The sequence below is a fragment of the Ursus maritimus genome, unplaced genomic scaffold (assembly GCF_017311325.1).
Source record: "Ursus maritimus isolate PB19 unplaced genomic scaffold, ASM1731132v1 scaffold_4, whole genome shotgun sequence".
Classification (NCBI taxonomy): domain Eukaryota; kingdom Metazoa; phylum Chordata; class Mammalia; order Carnivora; family Ursidae; genus Ursus; species Ursus maritimus.
In genome coordinates this window covers 66,359,591-66,380,066 of record NW_024426552.1, presented here as the reverse complement: position 1 = coordinate 66,380,066, position 20,476 = coordinate 66,359,591, and the positions used below count along the sequence as shown (strand labels likewise).

Genomic DNA, 20,476 nt, shown 5'->3' with positions numbered 1-20,476 from the left:
TGCCCTTAAGTCTTTATATGCTTTTCATTTCTTATCTCATCTATTCTGATAGCTCCAGCCACAACTTCTTACGGATATCTCCCAAGTCTATATTTCCAGCTCTGGCCTCCCTCCAAAGCTCCAGATTCCCTTCCTTACCCGCCTACAGAACCAACACCTCCCATAGCTTATTCACTGACACCTGAAATGCAACATGTCCCAAAGTAAACTCCCAAGTCCTCCCTCTCCTCCTGCCTCCCTACAGCTGCTCGTCCTCTTCCTAACTCTGATTTTCATTTAGGGTACCTGTATCCTCCCAGTCGCCCAGGCTTTAAGCTTTGGAGTAATCCGTGATTACTGCCTCTTTCTTGACACCTCTACATTCAAGTTGCCAAGTCCCATAGACTCTATGTCCAAGAGGTCCCTCACATCCACCCCCTCCTCTCCCCACTGTGGCATCTCAAGTTCAGCCCCCCTCTAACCTATCACAGTGGTCTCTTAATCCAGTGCTGGCCAGCAGTTCCTCTCCCATTCCAATCGACCCTCCATAGGGCTGCCAGATTTACCTTCCTGATCATGCCTCTATCCCATCCAGATTTTTAGCGGCTCCCAAAGGAAACTGCAAATAAAGACCAAACTCCTTGGTATGCCATTCAAAGCCTTTTAAGATCTGGGAGCCCAGTAAATGTTTGATAAATGTCACAATCAATCAACGTGGTCCCCACCCCCTTCTGAGTTTTATCTCCCACTGATCCTCCACCTGCATCCCCTGAGGAACATCAACTGGACCATTTACTGGCCCAAATACGCCATGGGTCTTCATACCTCCTTCTAACACCCTTCCAGCCTGGGAACATACTTTCTGTCCTCCCCATCTAAATCCCACCCATCCTCAAGCCTCAGCTCAAGAAGTAACCACTTCCTTGGGAGCACAGTTCATCTGCCACGTTTCACTCTCCCACTTGTTTATCCCTTGCATCCATGTTTTCTAGCTAGTGTCCAGTTCCCTTCTAATAATGCCTTGGGCAGAAAGGGAGGAGACAAAGCTAATTCTCCAACAATTTCTTCTCTACTTCCTTGAATTAATTCTTCTGTCCTCCCAGCTGATTCTTTCTGTTCCTTCATTCCTCAGTAAACACGATTTCAAGCAGCTTTATTGATCCAACAGCCCCATGGCCGTCAATCATTTCCTAGTTATTTTGCTGCCAGTCATTCACACACAAAGGAGTGGCAGGAGGAGTCTGAACTGCATGCAGACAGAGAAGGCGCAGGAAAGGACTGATTCACTGCACCCACCTGAGGCTTGGTGGAAGCAAGAACTCCATTCTCACTGGGCTCCTCCAGAAGGCACAAGCTGTGTGCCAGAGTCTGGAGGGGTGGGGGATTGACATTTTTCTATTTTTGCGGAGGGGGAGAGAACAGGAGCGTCCTGACCTGTTGTAAGAAGGGTGCCCCATCCAGTCTCTTTGGGAAACCAAGCTGAGAAGGACTGCTTTCTTCCTGAACTGGAAAGGTCCCATAGAGGTCAGATTAAATAAAATCATGCTTGTCAGAAGAGGCACTTACAGTAATAAAATGCTTGATGTAGAAGGAACTATCTACATGTACTTACACAACTTATAAAGACCTTTCACATATAGTATCTTATTTGAGTCTCTCAGCAGCCCTATGTAGGAAAGCGGAGAGGGGGCTATTATCTTCATCCTACACAGATGTTAAAGTCACTTGCCCAAGTCACCCAGAGAAGTAGAGTGGTGCAAAGGGAAGTGTTCACCTCCTGCTCTCTTCCTTGACCTTCTCAGCCTCTTTCACAGGCTTTGCCTTCCTTTCCCACCCCTTATATCCCAGTGCTCCCTGAAGGGGCATATTTATACCCACTTCCCTTCCTGCTCTATATTCTTTGCTGTAATGATTTTATATACTCCCATAGTACAGTACATGGCGCAGCAGGCACCCCATAAATATCTGTCAAACAAATGATTGAAGGAAAGAATAAAAGACAGTGGAAGCCTAAACCCTAGCCTTCTGATTCCTGAACTCCATCGTGCACCTCTCCGGCACCCTCTCCCGCCCCATGGCAAAAGTCCCGCACAACACCTCTTCTGGAGATCCCCCAGCCTCTATATAAGCATGTTCACTTAATAATTTAAAAAGCAGGAGCAACAAGGGCAGCTAGCTAGAATGTCTTACGCTACCACTGTGTGGCAGAATGTTTTTCGTATTTAATGTCCCAACCTGAGAAATAAGCATTCTTAGTCCGCTTTTGCAAAAGACTGAAAATGAGAGACATTAAACAATTTACCCCAGATTCTACCCCTGGTTAGTGCTAGCCCTATCTGATCCAAAGCCTATGACATTCTGGCTATACCAGGGTTTCTCAACCTCAGCACTATTGACATTTGGGGGCTGGGAAATTATTTATTGTCCTGTGCATTATAAGATGCTTAGCAGAACACTAGACCTCTACCCACTAGATGCCAAGTTGTGACAATCAAAAAACTGTCTCCAGATATTGCCAAATGTTCCCTAGGGGACAAAATTGCCCCCAGTTGAGAACCACCAGACTACACCATACTGCCTACCTCCAGAAGCAGAAAGAAATCTGTCAAGTAAAAGTGTTAATTCTCCAACATCTTAGAAGGACCCCGTTGTTCATTTGTTCTAGTGTTTTACTGATATTTATAGTCAGGGAGATTTCTATCACCTTCTCACCTTTATCATTTTCTATAGCTTCAGTTTATTCTAACACCTCTTCCGCTCCCCAAAAGATTATCAAATACAATAGGACAGAAGGGGCCAATAATCAAGTTATTGATGACTGGTGGCACAGGATGATGCTTGGATGTCACTGATATATTCTAAAATATATTAATGTAGAAATAGCCTGTACAAATACAATAGTAGAAATATTAACAACATTCCGTCTCTAGGACAACAAAGTCCTCTCAGTACTCCCCAAGAAGTTCCTGGAAAATGATGTGACCTAAAGACCAACTCATGATGGGTGAAAGTGAAGGAGAATCAAAAAGGAACAATAAACATTGAATTAAGCATCATTCTGGAGTATCAAGAATGTGTCAAAAAGAGATGTTTTCCTTTGCTGCAAAAGAAACCATTCCCCTTCGGCGCCTGGCATTGCACAGATGGAGTGGTGATATTTACTCAAAGAATTGCACACACAATAGATATTATTCCAAAATAACAACTTCTTGATGACCTGGACATGATGATGTCCAATTTCTCTGTCCAGGTGGGATGAGATTATCATCTGAGAGAAAAGTCTGAAGAATCACATAGTGAATACCAATATACCACCACCTAGATTCAACAACTGCTTATATTTTACCATGTTTGCTTTACCTACATTAGGAGGAGGTGATTTGGTTTTGTGTTTTTTTTTTAATTGATGAATCACAAGCTTTTTAAAAGATCTTTTTCCTTACCTGCAAAGAACAAGTAACTTCAGTGGGGGAGACAAGCCTTATGTGTATGAGAGGACTAAAAACAATACAATACCACGGATGAAGTGAGAAAGTGAATACAAACAAGTGAGTGTTTTAGGAATTCAGAGGTTGGAGAGTGGGGGTGCAGGGGTAGATGATGCCCTTGGGAAGTGAGAAGAGCAGCCTGGCTGGAGGTGAGCTATGAAGTATGGTCTTGACCCTGAAGACACTAGGGAGTCACTGCAGGTTCATAAACCTGGCAGCAATGTGATAAAAAGTAGTGCCATCTGCCTGCAGGTGCCAACCTGGAGTGAGGTGAAAGAGCACATTCCATGGGACAAGAAAGGAGGCTATGGGCAACATAATAGGTCCTGGACTAGAGCCGAGGCTGTAGATGAACAACAAGGGCTGATGATGAAAGATAATTCAACAGGATTTATTAGAGGAGAGAAAATCCTCATAGACAATACCAAGGTTTGGGGGCGCCTAGGTGGCGCAGTCGTTAAGCGTCTGCCTTTGGCTCAGGGCGTGATTCCAGCGTTCTGGAATCGAGCCTCACATCAGGCTCCTCTGCTAGGAGCCTGCTTCTTCCTCTCCCACCCCCCCTGCTTGTGTTCCCTCTTCGCTGGCTGTCTCTGTCAAATAAATAAATAAAATCTTGTTTAAAAAAATACCAAGGTTTTAATTATCATGACTGGGAGAGGGGAGATGCCACTTACAGAATTAAGGAATGCAAGAGAAAGAGCTAGTGTGGGGAGTTAGAAAGACATACAGAGTTGAGTTTGAGGCTAGCTGAAGTCCAAGTGGCAGCAAAGACTCCAGCTGAAACTGTCTGGACTCATAGGACCAAAGCCCAACAGAAAGGTAGAGGTAGAAGATATTTCCACATCAATCTCTTTTCACTTATCCTCCCAACTTCTTTTTTCCTTTCAGTCTCAAAAAAAAGTTTTCTCCTCTGCTCACCAAAACTAAGCTCTTATATTTGTTAGGGAACCTATTTTTGTCTCACCTCTCCAGGTATCTAATGCAACAATTAATCTAGCATCTTCAGTGTTCTTGTCCATAAGCTTTCTCCCTTCCCACTACAAACCTCTATTGACTCCCTGGCAAAAAAATGAAAAACTCCTTTCCTTGATACTAACCTTTCTTCTGACTGGCACCCAACCTCTTTTTCCTTTCACTGATAAACTGTGCAGGTAATGGGTTCCCACCCACAACCCCAAATCCCTACTCTGACTGCCTCTTCTAATACTGTGCTCCCAAGAGCTCGCAGTGGCCTCGTGTTCATCACATCCAATGACACTTATTCAGCACTCTCCTTGCTCAACCTGTCTGCAGCCTGTTTTCACATCAGAAGCCACTTGGACGCCCCAGGGTCTCCAAGATCAATTCTCCTTTGTTGCCATGTTACAAATAAGGATTTCCCCCCCAAATTCTAACTTTAGCCCTTCCCTTCCTCCCTCCACTCCCTTGGTCTGACAGCCAAAGCTTCCGCTGCATCCAGCCTTGACCTAGAAGGCTTCCAAGTCCACATCGCCAGCCCGAATCTCCTGCTTGAGTCCCATTTTTTCCACAAAAAAGCTCCACCTGGCTGTGCATCAGTCATCTCTCGTTCACCATTTCCAAAGCCAACATCATTATCTGCCCTGCAAACCGGTTCCTGTCCTCAATCAGACCATGTCAGTTGGCACACTGTTAGACTGTCAGTTGTCTACAGTCTCAACCCAGTTACTTCCGTTTCCTCATGGGCTTACTTTTCTTCTCCCTCTGATAGCTAGTTTGTCAATAAACCTCCACATCTCTGCTTTTGGAAATGTCTCTCAGAGCTGTCCCTCACTCCCCATCCTTTTTGCCACCAACCCAGACCAAGCTTGCTCCCACTCAGCTCTGAATCACTGTCCTATCTCTCTGGATTCTTTCTCTCTTGTCTCCACCTCATCAATCATATTACCCCCGGATTAATCTTTCCAAATACCACTTTGTTCAGGATGTACCTTGCTCAAGAACCTAAAACAATTCCCTGATGACTCTGAATCAAACCCAAATCCTCTCTTGGGCTTCCCAGACTCTCCTTATCTGGTCCTGCCTCACTTACCTATCCCTATGCCCTATTACTCCCTAACCTACCCCTTCTATTTGGTGCCCAGGAACCTGAATGTCAATGCCCCCAATTCTTCTGTGCCTTTTACCCATGCTGTTCCTCCCACTCTCCAGCCCCTTCAAGGACTACCCTTGATTCTACCTCATCTATAGTTCTGTCAACTTTTTATCTTATAAAACCATAACGTTTACCAATTAATTAATCTCCAAGTGAGCAATAATTGTCAAACTCCTTTTAAAAGTTCTTCGAAGTCAAAGACCACTTTGACTATTTCTTTTGTATTCCACAGCACCCTGGACAGCAGAAGGCTTCTAGTAGGAACTGAAAAATCTTTGTTGGTTTCTATTCCAACTGGTGTCTATTTCCAGTTCCTATAATATTTTGCCTCCTCTACATCATAAAAATGATCAATAAAACTATTGTGATGGAATCCACTAATCTGTAAGAATAGTGGCCTGGGGTGCGTGTGCATGTGTGTGTGTGTGTGTGTGTGTGTGCAGGGACTTGAGATTTAGGGAATCTAGCTTAATCAGTTGGTCAAGAGAACTGAAATACCAAAATAACCAGAAGAGGACAAGTAAGGGATCAAAATGCCAGAATTATTCAAAACATGCCTTATTAGAAGCATAGTAGGCCAGGGATCTGGCAAAGCAATTGCCAGTCTGGTCCTTAATGCATGTAAAATTTTCCACCAGGAAGTAGGGGGTAACTTTAGTGCTAGGGACTTTGAAAATGTGTTTGAAGTTTTCTTGGTTGTTCAACTGAATAAATATATAATCTGTCTGGCCTACCAGGTACAGATGGAGAATCAGAAGGGAGAAGGTTACAAAATATGGCCTTATTCCAGGCTTAAGAATCCTCAGCAAAAGCCCAGGCTAGACACTAGAGGAAGTGAGGTCAGGAAGAAGAGCACAGATGACCCCAGTTGGGGAATGGAAGGGAGGCAGTCCTAGACCCAGCCACTGGCAGTATATATTCCCACTTGCAACTTGTTACATGTCATCAGTCATTTCCAGCCTTATTCACTGAGAATTTAACCTTTCTCTGATTCTAACTGCATCTCAGACCTACCCCCCAACACACACACACAAAAAGGCTGCCCAAGGAGGAAGGAGAATATCCCCAACAGGAGTCCCACAGGAGACAGACCCCAGTCTGCTATTTATTCTGTGATTTGAGCCAGGGCTAGACAATATAAGTCACACATTGTGTTTTGAAAGGCCCTGGGAAAAGTAACACATTGGACCATTATAGGCCATTAACACCATTAACACTGTGTGAAATTATCAAGCCTCCAGAAACTGAACTCAGCTCCAAGGGCCTGGGACAGAGAATGGACAGGAAATAGTATTTAGATGGGAAGAAAGGGGAAGGAGGAATGGTTGCCAAAAGATGAAAGTGGGGTCCAGAAAGGGAAGGTGGGAAGGCTCACACTCCAAGAGGGTTTTTTTTTTTTCCATAGAGCTAAGAAAAGACAGACTTTGGCCAGAGAAGGGAGGCAAGGGGAGCAGGGAATGTCAGGGGAGACCTCCTGACTTAGGCCAGGGAACCTTTCCCCTAGATGCCAGGTAATAAACTTAGGTCAGGAGCCTCTTTAGAATCCATGCTTTGGGTCCTGGGCAGTGTGTGTGTGTGAGCGCAAGAGATAGAGACTGATGGGGGCAAGAGGGGTAAGAATGCATATATAGAATGAAGGTCTGTGGAAAAGGAAGGAGAGAAGCAAGGCTGAGCCCTGGGAAGCAGGAGAGGGTAACAGAGGCTTCCTCTGCTTTTTCCAGGCCCTGGCATCAGCTCCTGTGTTCCAGTTCTTTCCTCTTCAGACCAACCAGAAAAATGAACATATGGACCAATCAAGTCTTGACTTCTAAAGCCACAAGTCTCCCCAACAAAACACCCCACCCTCTTCCCTAGAGATGACCTCTAGGGCAAGGCAATGAGATTAGGAAACAGATGGATGTGCAGAGAGCCTTCAGAGCTAACCTGATCCTTGACCCCACCAGTTCATGTCCTCTAATCCAACTTATGGAAAGACAGGGCAGATGTGCAGGGTCCCCACAACTTATCAGACTCCTTGGGACAAAGATCCCAGACAAAATGGTTCCAGACATGGGAGATGGGGAACTGGTGGAAGCCACAGGTAAACGGGAGATAGGGAATCCCTGGCCGTCAGAGAAATAGGGCCACAGGTGGTGGGAGATGAGGGTGGTCGGTGTCTGTTCTGGGGAAGGGGTTGTGGAGCCAGGGAGCAAGAAGAGCTATAGACCTGGGGGTGGAAGGGGGCAGGGGCCACGAACAGCTGTAAAGACAGATCTGGGAGCTCTATATACCACAGGCAAGCAAAGATTCAGTGGGTGTGTATGAGGAGGACGCTAACTCACACTTCCAGGAATGAGTGATTCTTAAGAAAAGCTCATCCGTTCCCAGAACTGGAGAAGAGGAGGACACGGAGGAGGTCCGAGGCGCCCACTGCCCTCCCAGCCCCGTCTGCCTCTCAAGTCGGAGACGCCGGCTCCCCACACACACCAGGCATGACCGTCCTTGGTCCGTCCGGCTCCTGTCAGTCAGCAGCGTGCGCGACTCCCGGTCCCCGCTGCCCCACTCTACGCGTCAGGGCCCCGGGCCCCCGGCCGGAGAAGGGGTGCCAGCCCAGGGCGGCCAGAGGCTGGCTGACAAGCGCTGGGGGAGGGGGGAAGCCGAGGGAGGGGCCGGGGACGCCGGTAGCAGAGCCGCGCGCTGCAAAGTGATCCAACATCGCCCCATCCCCGCGCTCCGGGAGAAGGCGGCCGAGGGGACCGCCTCCCGCCTCCCCAACACCGACTCCCGCAAGTGGGGTGAACGCCGAGGGGTGCCTGCTCCCAGCCCCCACCCCTCCCCAAAACGCAAGCAGCATTGCCATAACAAGAATCTCGGCAACTCCAGCCCGACGACGAGGACTGACCCCCGACACGCACACCCCAGCAACAGCCCTCCTTCCCTAAACTTGTCCGACACGCCGCGTCCCAGGCAGCAGCCCTCCCCCGGGCCCCCCGCGCCCTTCCCAGCTTACCTGTCCGGAAAAAGGCGTCCACGTCCGAGTCCGCTGCTCCTCCTTCCTCCGCTGCCCCCTCCGGGGGGTTCATGACTGGGGGAGGCGTCTGCGGGCAGCCGGGGCCCGCCGAGCCCGGGGCCGAGGGCTGCGGGGCGCCCGCTGGGCGAAGGGCGCGGGGCGCAGCGGCCGCGGCCGCAGACCGGTCGGACTCGCGGCTTCGAGGGCGGGCGGCTCGGGCGGCTGAGGCGGCGGGGCTGGGGCAGAGGACGCCCAGCCTCCCTCAGGCTGAGGCGCGCGGCGGGCTGGGGGCGCCTGCCTCCGGCTCCCCCATGGTACCCCTTCCCCGCGGGCGCTGGCCGCCTGCTGTCTGGCCGGGGTCGAGCCGGGGCCGGGGTCCGGGCTGCCTGGGCGCCCGCTCTCCCCCAGCAGTGGCAGCTGGTTCTCCTCCTCGCCCGTCTGCCTGTCTCTATTGTTCAGCCCTGCTCCGCTCTCCTCTTTATTTTTCCTCCTCCCTCCCACCCTCCCTGTCTCTCTACCTCCTCCCTCCCTCTCTCTCTCGCTCGCTGCCTCCCTCCCTCGCTCGCTCTCTGGCTCCCCCTCTGGCTCCCGCCGCCGCCGCCGCCGCTGCCGCCGCCGCCGCCGCCGCCTCTCCGGCTCCTCCCCCGGCTCCCGCTCCCTAGTCCCGGCCAACAATGACCCGGGCAGCGCGGAGCTGAACTGAAGCTCCGGCCCGGGCCGGCCGCTCGCCGCGGGATAGCCGCGGCGCGGACGCCTCCCTCCCCCGCAGCTGCGCGCCTGCCTCTCCCGGAGCCGAGCCCGAGCCCGGAGCTATTGTTCGTGGCTGCGCTAGGCCGGCTTCCTGAGCCCCGCAGGAAAAGCCCCGGCGAAGGAGGCGGCCGAGGAGGGGGCGGGGCCGGCGGGCGAGTGCGGGGCCGCCGGGCTCGCCCAGGGGCTCCGCCGCCTCGGCCCCGCGCTCTCTGCTCTCTGCTCCCGCCGTCGTGCCCCCACCCCCGCGGCCGTCCTCCGCCCCACCCCGCGCCCAGGTGTGTGAGGGGAACCCCACGCTGCCCGGCCGCCTCCTCTTCAGACGGGTCCCGGAGCTGCACTGACCTGTCCCTAGAGGCTGGACTTTTTCCCCTCCTTCCTGACAAAGCTCTTGCCGGTCTCCCTCCCCTCCTGAGCCTCTCTCATTTTCCTCACCATCTCGCCTTAGTTCCTCTCTTTTTTAGCCTTTCGTTTCCTTTTCCCCCTTTTCGGCGCCCCTTTAAACATCTCTGCCTGTCTCTGTGACTCTTTGTCCCGCTTATTCCTCTTGCGATGTCTCCCTGCCCATCTCTCCCTCCCCCTGTCACTCTCTTCTCTCTCATTTGTCTCTGTCCTGCCTCAGTACTTGGCCCGTATCTGAGCTCGGCTTGGACAGCTGTCAAAACTCCCTAATCCCTGGGGGCCTTCTCTGTTTTGTTCCTCTCCCTCGTGTGAATGGAGAGATCCAGTTGGCCAGGAGAAAGGAGGTGTTACAGCAAGCTGAATTTCAATTAAAGTGGGGAGAGGGGCTAGGGAGGAATGGGGAAGACAGCAAAAAAGAAAGCAGATGCTGTATGGGGTAATTAATGCAGTGATTGTATTGTGCCAATTGGTTTTTAAGCAATAATTAAACAATAATTAGCCAGTATTCTGTTTATAGTTCTAGTGACTGCAGAGCCTACAAAACAGAAGCTCTTTAGACCTAAGTACTTAATGTGGTGTGTTGGGAGGTGTTGCTGCCTCATCCAGGCAGATGGAGAGGCTGTGGCCTGACCTAAGGTGTTAAAACACACCTAATAGGAAAACCAGGTCCTCGTCTAAAGTTGATGGCCTGGACCCACCAGCCAGAATCTCCTGGATCTATTTATCTCTAATAACCTACTTGGTTCCACCTCTCTCTGGATCGAAGCACTGGGAGCTTTCCAGATCTACTAACGGGGTACCTCTAACAGCAAATAGAATGAATTAAGTAAGTTTTTAGTGAACCCTTTCTAGCTCCCTGTACTCATCCCTTTCTTTACTGAATGTCACACATTTTTTTTTTTAACCCACTAAATATAGTACAGTTGCCTGTCTCCAGTCCTGGGTACATCTATCAGGTTCCATTTCTAAAAAATTATTAATAGTGACTCTAAGATAATTTCCATGAGATCTAATTCATCTGGCCCTGGTATTTTGAATTGCCTTAAAGCATCCAGACACCCCCTTGTCTACCACCTTCTCTGACAATGAAAGTACTTCTCATTTGTCTTTTCTAAATTTTGCCTCCCCTTAACCCCATGCCTAAACCCTGCCCTATATTCCCACATATACACATGGCGACGGAACTGTTACCAACAGCCATCGTTGTGCATATTGAGAACCGGAAGCCTAGCAAGAGTATTAGCTGATCCCAAATTCAGAAGAAACATTACATGTTTAGAGGAAGGTTCATATCAAAGTCTCAATCAATGTGGACTAGAATGGGGGGAAACCTTATATGAGACCAATTTTTTAGAGGAAATTTGGTAATTTTTATTAAAATTTTAAATGTTTATAGCTATATTATTATCAAAGAAGATTTCAGAGCAAAGAATATTACCAGAGATCAAGAGGGACATTTTAATTCATCAGATGGATGTAACAATTCAAAGAGTTTTTGCATTTAATAATGGAGTTTCAAAATATATGAAGCAAAACTGATAGGACTATAAGGAGCAATAGACAAATTCATAATTAGAGTCAGACATTTTAATATCTGTCTCAATAATTGATAGAATAAGGAGACTGATCATCAGTAAGAATATGAACAGCACAATCAACCAATTTAACCTAACTGATGTTTATAGAATACTCCAGTCAATAACAGCATATGCACATTTTTTTCAAGTGCACAGGTAACATGTAACAAGATAAACCATATGCTAAGCCATAAAACAAGTCTCAAATTTAAATGAATTAACACCATGCAAAGTGGTATGCAAATTATACCTCAATTTTTTTTAATCATACAAAGTATGTTTTCTGAACACAATAGAATGAAATTAGAAATCCGTGACAAATATATGGGAAATACCCCCAAATATTTGGAAACTAACATACTTCTAAATAACCCATGTTCAACTAAGAACGTAAAAGCAATGTTAGAAAGAATTTTATTTATTTTTTTTAAGATTTTATTTATTTATTCGACAGAGATAGAGACAGCCAGTGAGAGGGAACACAAGCAGGGGGAGTGGGAGAGGAAGAAGTAGGCTCATAGCGGAGGAGCCCGATGTGGGACTCGATCCCACATCGCCGGGATCACGCCCTGAGCCGAAGGCAGACGCTTAACCGCTGTGCCACCCAGGCGCCCCTAGAAAGAATTTTAAAGTGAATAAAATGAACATATCATATAAGAACCTGTGGGAAACAGCTCAAGCAGTATTTAGAGGGAAATTGAGAGGACTAAAATATCTACTTTGAAAAGAAAGAACTCAAACCAGTGATCTCCTGTTCTACCTTAACAGCAAATGAAATCCAAAGCATAAGAACAGTATTTTAAAAGAGTAGAAAGCAATGAAATAGATAACTGAAAAACAAGAGAAAAATCAATGAAACCAAAAGTGAGTTCTTTGAAAAGATCAATAAAATTGATAAACCTCTAGTCAGACTGAAATAAGGAAACGAGAGAAGAATCAAATTACTGTTAGCAGGAATGACAGAGGTGACATCATTACGATAATGGAGATGTAAAAAGAATAAAAGGGAATATTATGAACAAGTTATGCCAATAAATTCAACAACTTACATAAAATAGACACATTCCTTGAAAGACACAAACTACTAAAGCTTACTCAAAAAGAAACAGATAACTTAAATAGCCATATATCTATTAAAGAAATTAAATTTGTAGCTTAAAGTTTCCCATAAAGAAAATTCAAGATCCAGGTGGCTTCACTGGTGAATTTTATGAAACATTTAAAGAAGAAATAATACCAATCCCATACTCACTTTTCCAGAAAAGTGAAGAAGAGGAAATATTTCCCAAATATTTCTATGAGGCCAACATTACTCTTGTGCCAAAACTAACCAAAGGCCAATTAAGAGAAGAAAAGAAAAAAGAAAACTATAGAACACTATCCTTCATAAACATAGATGCAAAATTCTTAACAAAACTTCAGCAAATTAAATCCAATAACATATAAAAAGGATAATACAGGGGCTGTATGGGTGGCTTAGCTGGTTAAGCATCTGACTCTTTGATTTTTGTTCAGTTCATAATCTCAGGGTTGTGAGATCAACCCCCACGTCAGGCTCCTCACTGGTCATGGAGCCTGCTTAATATTCTCTCTCTCCCTCTCCTTTGGCCCCTCCCCCTCTCTAAAATAATAAATAAATAATAAAAAGGATAATATATCATAACCAAGTAGGTTTTTCTCATTGATGCAAGGTTGGTTTGACATTTGAAAATTTACCAGTGTAATTTACCATATGTCATAGGTTGAATTGTGTCCCCTCAAAAGATAAATTGAAATCCTAATCCCCAGTAGCTGTGAATATGACCTACTTTGGAAATAAGGTCTTTACAGATGTAATCAATTATGGATGAGGTCATTACAGTAGGTCCTAATCCAATATGACTGGGGTCCTTATAAGAGAAAAACTTGTGAAGACAGACATACAGGGAAAACACCATGTGACAACAGAGGCAGAGGTTGGAATGATGCAGCTGCATGCCGAGGATTGCCAAGAACTGATGGTCAACACCAGAAGCTAGGAAGAAGCAAGGAAGGATTCTATGCAATTTCAGAAGGAGGATGGCCCTGCTGACGCCTTAGTTTTGGACCTCCAGCCAAAATAAATTTCCGTTCTTTTAAGCCACCCAGTTTGTGGTATGTTGTTACAGCAGCTCTAGAAAATTAATATACCATATTAAAAAAAGAAAAACCGTATGATCATCTTAATAGATGCAGGAAACCATTTGACAAAAATACAGTATTCATTTCTGATCAAAGCTCTTAGCAAACTAGGAAAAGAAGGGACTTCTTCAACTTAATAAAGGGCATCTACCAAAAAAAAACCCAAAAAACAAAACAAAAAACCCTATAGCTAATACTATACTTAATGGTAAAAGATTGCTTTTCCCCTAAGATCAGAACAAAGCAAGGATGTCCACACTGACTCCTATTCAACATTGTACTAGATGTTCTAACAAGTATGATAAGGCAAGAAAAGGAAATTAAAGGCACCCAAATTAGACAGTAGAGGTAGAACTGTCATTATTCATAGACAACGTGATTGTCTACTTGGAAAATTCCATGAAATCTATCAAAATACCTCTAGAACTAATAATGTATTTAGTAAGATTTCAGGATATAAGACCAATTAAAATAATAAATTGTATTTCTCTACACTAGCATTGAAAGTTTAAAAACTGAAATTTTAAAAATCACTATTTACATTAGCTTGGCAAAATATTAAATATAAAGGCTAAGTCTGACTGAAGATATGCAAGACCCACACACTGTAAACTACAATACACTGCTGAAAGGAATTAAAGAAGATTTCAATAAATGGAGAGATATACTGTGTCATGAGTCAGAGGACTCAAAATGCTTAAGACATCAATTTTCTCCAGACTGATCTGTAGATTCATTGCAATCCCAATTAAGATCCCAGAAGGGTTTTGTGAAATTTTTTTGGTTTTTTGTTTTGGTTTTTTTGGTAGATATTGACAAGCTGACTCAATGCAAAGAAACTAGAAAAGCCAGGAAAACTGAGAAGAAAATTGGAGGACTTACACTACCCAAATTCTATGCTCACTATAAAATTGCAGTAACCAAGACAATGTGATTTTGGCATGAAGATAGAAAAATAGATGAATGGAACAGAATGGAGTCCAGAAACAAACCCACACACGTATGTTCAATTGATTTTCAACAAAGATCAAAGGGAATTTGGTGTAAGAAGGATGCTCTTTATGATGGTGCCTGAACAACTGAAAACCTGTGTCAGTTTCTGTGATTGCTATAACAAATTACCGCAAACATAGTGACTTAAAATGACACAAATTTTACTATCTTGTAATTGTGGAAGTCAAAGGTCTGAAACGGGTCTCACTGGGCTAAGATCAAGGTATTAACAGGGATTCCCATTCTTTCTAGAGGTTCCAGGGTAGAATCTGTTTCCTTGCTTTGCCCATCTTCTAGAAGCCTTTTTTTGGCTTGTGTCTCCCTCCTTCTATCTTCAAAACCAGCAATACAGGCCAAGTCCATTCTACACTGCCATCTTTGGTTCTCTTTCAGCCCCCCTCCCATTTTTAAGAACCTCTGTGATTACGTTGGGCTCACCCAGATAAATCTAGAATAATCTCCCTATTTTAAGGTCATCTGATTAGCAACCTTAATTCCATCTGAAACCTTAATTCCTGTTTGCCGTGTAACATAACATATCTACAGGTTCTGGGGACCAGGACATAGACACCTTTGGGGAACAGTATTATTCTCCCTACGTAATATCTGTATGCAAAAAGAAAATGTACTTAGATCAGTATCTCACACAATATACAAGAATTAACTCAAAATCATCATAGACCTAAATGTAAAACCCAAAACTATAAAATTTCTGGAAGACAGTGAAGAAAATCCTGGTGACTTCAGGGTAGGCAAAGATTTCTTAGATATGACACCTAAGGCATAATCTCTTTTAAAAAATTATAGACTTGACTTCATAAAAATTAAGAAGTTCTGCCTTAGAAGATACTATTAAGATAATGAAAAGACAAGCCACTAAAAGAAAGTATTTGAAAATCACCTATCTGATGAAGGACTATATCGAGAATATATAAAGAACTCTTGAACTTCCAAAATAAGAAGGAAAAAAAACCCAATTTTTAAAAATTGGACAAAAGATTTGAACATAAACCCACATTAGCAAATACATGGCAAATAAACACTTGAGAAAATACTCAACATCATTTGTCATTAGGGAAATACAAATTAAAACCACAAGGAGATGTCACAATCTATTAAAATGTCTAAAAATAAAAAGACTTGCTCATCTCAAATGTTGGTGAAAATGTGAAACAACTGGAACTCTCCTGCACTTCTGGTGGGAATGTAAAATGGTGCAACCAGTTCAGAAAATAGTTTGATAGTTTATTAAACATGCACCTGCTATATGACTCAGTCATTCTTGATATTTACCCAAGAGAAATAAAAGCATATATTCATGCAAAGACTTGTACACAAATGCCCCTAATAGCTTTATTTATAATAGCCAAAAACTGGAAGCAATCCAAAAATCCATCAACAGGGGAAAGGATAAACAAATTACTGTATATACACAGGATAGACTACTACTTGGTAATAAAAAAGAATGAATTCTTTCTATAGCAACAATACATGGATGAAACTCAAACTAATCATGCTGAGTGAAAGAAGTAAAAAAAAAAAAAGTACGTACTAAATTATTCCATTTATATAAAGTTCTAGGAAACACAAAGTAATCTATGCTTGCAGAACACAGGTCGTTGGTTGTCTGGAGATGACCAGAGGGGCAGACTGGGAGAGGAGGAGCAGGATGGTGGGGTGACAAAGGGGAATGACGCAACATTTGGAGGTGATGGAGATGTTCTTGATCATGGAGATGGTTGCATAAGTGTATGCTTATGTCAAAACTGATCAAATTGTGCACTTTAAATACATCCAATCTCAGGGCGCCTGGGTGGCTTGGTCAGTTAAGCGTCTGCCTTTGGCTCAGGTCATGATCCCAGTGTCCTGGAATCGAGTCCCGTGTCAGGCTCAGCGGGGAGCCTGCTTCTCCCTCTCCCTCTGCCGCTTCTCCTGCTTGTGCACTCTCTCTCTCTCTCTCTGTTAAATAAATAAACAAATTCTTTAAATAAATACATACATACATCCAATTTATCAAATGTCAAACATTTGACAATAAAGCTATTTTTAAAAATATTAATTTTTGTTAAAAAATATGGTAAAACTCTATGTGCTTACAAGAAATAGCAGTTATTTTGTGGGGATTATATGGGATTTTCATGGTCTCAAAATATAGACACTATATTTAAATATTTAAAATTTCGTAACATGATTCTTTACAATGAGGAGAAAGAGACTCATCACCTGGGGAGTCTTTCTTACATGGAGCACAAGAACGTCAGGAGTTCAGGACACTTCTGGGCACGAGGCCACTAGAAGAATGGTGGCACAACTAACAGAAGAAAAAAAATCTAGGAGAGAAACCACACTGGGGAAAAACAGGAAAGCGATTAAATAAGATATTACTTAATCTAAACCTTCGGTTCACTGATGAGAAAACTGTTAACTGGAGAGTAAAGTGACTTGCCCAAACGGCAGACCCCAGAACTCATGACTCCAAGGCCAGTTTTCCAGGCTGCTTCCCTGTAATGCGTGTCCTGCTTTAGGAGTCTGAGGGGTGGTGAGCAAGCAGGCGGTCGCGTCCCACCAGCAATTAGAATGGTCGGTGCAGAGCCTGGGATGGCTTGGGAACTGGAAATATTGATTAAGGAGCCAGGAGTTGGCTGAAGCAACAACAGCAAATGAAATAAAAGGTTTTCTATCCATTTCCATTAACTTTCCCTCTTTAGACATATTATCCACTTGTATGTCCTGCTTTCTACTCAAATCAAATTTGCCTTGGAACCAGCACCTCTTCCCGACTTTCCTGACTTCATTATCCCAGTGTCACAGACTCGAACCCTGGGAGACTTGCTTGGCTCCTCTGCCTCTTCGATGCCCTGCGTCCATGCTGTCATTAAGCCAAAGCTTTCCTTTGAAATGGCATCCATTGCCTCCTTTCCCTCCAACGCCAGCCCACAGCCCTTGGCTCCGTAATCTTGAATTTCTACAATAGCTTGCCAACTGGCTTCCCCAGGCAAGGTGTGGCAGTAAAGCCAGTACCTGAAAGAAACAGAGGCATACAAGTCACAGGAGCATGTTGGCCTTGGGGACAGGAGACAAGACTGTGTTGGGAGGCAGATGGGTCCAGAATGTCAGATGCCACAGAGAAGTGAGGGGCATGGAGACAGGATTTGGTCAGTGCAGGCTATAAGCAGCCCGGAGAGAGAAAGTGGAGGGCGGAAGCCGGCTGCAGACAGGACGGGGGCCAGCGCGTGGTGAGGGGAATGGAAGCACCACAGCTGAACTGTCTGTCCGTGAAGTTTGGGCAGTGAAGAAAGACAGACAGAGAGTAGAGTTCAACAGGATGACCAAGCTTCCAAATCTTCACTTCATTTCGGTTTTCCAAATGAGGATAGCTCTGCAGACTTGAAAGACAGCTGAGAGAAAAAGAGGGAGATAGAAAATTCTGAATCTGGAAAATGATCAGAGTCCCTCAGAAACTGGAAGGGCGGGTGGCCTTCCCTGTCGCAGTGATCAGCCAGCATCCTGAGGGTTGGCCTGCATAGAGGAAGCTGGTGGAAGATATTTGGGCCTCAAATCTTGATTCCCAGCCCTCAGCCGATACGGCACAGGAAATTTCTAACACAAAGCTGCTTCCTTTGTCACACTATTTTCTGTTTGGAGTAAGCATAGGAAGTAATCTGTCCTTTTCTTTTAACAATTCCAAGGCAACGCCAAAACATCCCCTGGTCTTGGCCTTGCTTGATACACAGTTGTGACAGAACCAAAGTTCTTCCTGACCTCTACTCTTAATCTTTCCTGCTGCAACTGAAGTGAATTCCCCCTCATCCTGTCTTTGAGGGGAAGGCTGTGGTGGCCAAAAAGCCTGCCTGGAGGAGGAAATCTGCAGTAGGTAAAGCAATCCGGATTTCTTCCAGTTCCGAAGGAAGCTGTCCTCATAGATTGCACCCCCACGTTCCCTGCCAGCCTTGCCTAGACTGAAAAGGTGGGGACACTCAAAAAGATTAAAGAACATGCAAATGCACCTGGATTTCCACAGACTTTGTAAGAGAAAGACCTCTTTAGTCATCTCAAAGATTCAGGTCCAAGGAAGCCAGAAGGAATTCTGCAGCTAATAAACTGAAACTTTCTTAAGCCACCCAAGGAAAGTTACATGCACTTAAGTAGTCACCAGATACATAATCCAGTCAGCCCCAGGAGCCTCTGTGTGTCACTAAGTGGCCTCATCCAAGAGTTAAGTTTCCTCTCTGATGCCATCTCCAGGGGTTAGGAGGATCTGCCAACCATCCCTTGGGGATATGTCTTGTAGCAAGTGACAAGAAAGAAATCAAGATGTGGAAAAGAAAGCGAAACAGGTTAGGGTGAAAAAGGTATAAAAACAAAAGTGGAAGAGAGATGTTGATAAGAAGAAAATAAGATAGGAGAGCGAGAGCGGTGGAGAGAGATGTAGAGCAAGGGAGAGAGTCTCTCCCTGCTATTCACTTAGAGCGGGATCTCATAAATAAAGTTTTATTCAAACACAGCCACGCCCATTCATTTAATGAGCGTCTCGGGCTACTTTTGTGCTGCAACAGCAGAGTCGTGGAGTTGTGACAGAGACCATATGGCCTGTAAAGTTGTAAACATTCACTCTCTGGTCCTTTACAAAAAAACTTTTGCTGACTCCTGACTTAGAGTAATAAATAATGTCATGATTTCCTCTAATACTAGTAAACTCTTCATGGTTCTTCAACTCTTGTTAATGCTTAAAGTTACCTTCAAAAGCTATTATGCTGAAAAAAGACAAGGGCTGGAGCCAAGCAATGGGAAAATTATTCAGAGCTGTAGCTTAGAGAGTGACCAAAGCAAATTGCACCAAGATACAAAAGAAATTGCAAAGCTGAAGAACAAATCTGACTCTCAAAAGACAGTTATGAATGGGAAATATGTGTGTGTAAAATACAATTTTAGCATGGCTAAATACTAATCATAAATCTACATACAGAAATATGTGTGTCAATTTCTAAGTATTATGTTTCTGGTATACATTTTTTTTCTAACTCGTATTTAGCAGTACACAATTTCCAACTGTTTCGTCATGGAAAGGTTGATAGAGTATGGTACCCAAGGGAATTAAAGGAGTTGATCAACAGAATATGTGAATAATAATAATATAAAATTAAAATATAGATAACAGGTGAATTTAGGGAAAGAAAATAGTTTAAGCATTTCCATTATCATCTTCTCATATAACATAAGGGTACAAGTTTGAAAGTGGTGTTTTTTATATCTCTATCCAACGTGCTTGATAACAGGAGACCGAGGAGGACAAAAGCTGGGAGTAAGGGATGAAGGCCGCCTCACAGAATGTGAAACAGGATCATCTAAGCTGTTCTGGATCTTCCACAGAGAAATTAAAGAGCCAGATAAAAGCCCCACGTCTCCTTCATTTGGCTCATATGTTTCCAATCTTATCTTCTTCCGATTACTCCTTCCCATACTCTCCAAAGCCACCCCTGTCCATCTTGTCCTACCTACACACACACTCAAGCTTCATTTCATGCATAAGATTCTACTTTTCATTCTCATTTATCCAGCAATCCCTGCCCTGTCCCCATCCCTAACTTTCTGCTCAAAGGCATAGACACTGCTGGTTATCTACCCCAAATCCATGCCTCCTCACTAAGAGAATGGCCATATTATTCAGAAGAGCAGTGTGCCCAGCTAAAATACTCACCTGCCCCCACTCCTTTGTAGTAGGGGTGGCCATGTAACCCATTTCTTGTCATGAGACACGACTCAGAGAGAGTCAGCTTGGGAGTTGGGGAAAGTGTTTGCCCTCTTCATACAAACCCTCCCTTTCTCTTCCACATGCCTTTCTCCTTTTCCTGTTTCCCCTTTCCTTCCTTCCTTCCTTTCTTCCTTCTCCTGCCTGGTCCACAAACAGGAGGCAGGAGGTAAAGCAGCCATTATGAGGCCAGGAGGCAACAAAGCCATAAGCTAAGGATGGTGAAGCAGGAGAAAAGGAGCCTGGAACACTGATGCCACCCTGGAGCTATTGCATAGT

General features: G+C 44.7%; 1 protein-coding gene across 2 annotated transcripts in view; it reads right to left on the bottom strand.

Annotated features, from left to right (window-relative positions):
* Window positions 1–8,642, bottom strand: part of LOC103678822 (kalirin RhoGEF kinase) — a 453,600-nt gene extending 444,958 nt beyond the window's left edge. For both annotated transcript variants that reach the window (XM_040621337.1, XM_040621339.1), the window contains exon 1: window positions 8,570–8,642. In XM_040621337.1, coding sequence (XP_040477271.1) covers window positions 8,570–8,642 — 73 coding nt within the window. The remainder of the gene's footprint in view (window positions 1–8,569) is intronic.
* Window positions 8,643–20,476: the final 11,834 nt, after the last annotated feature.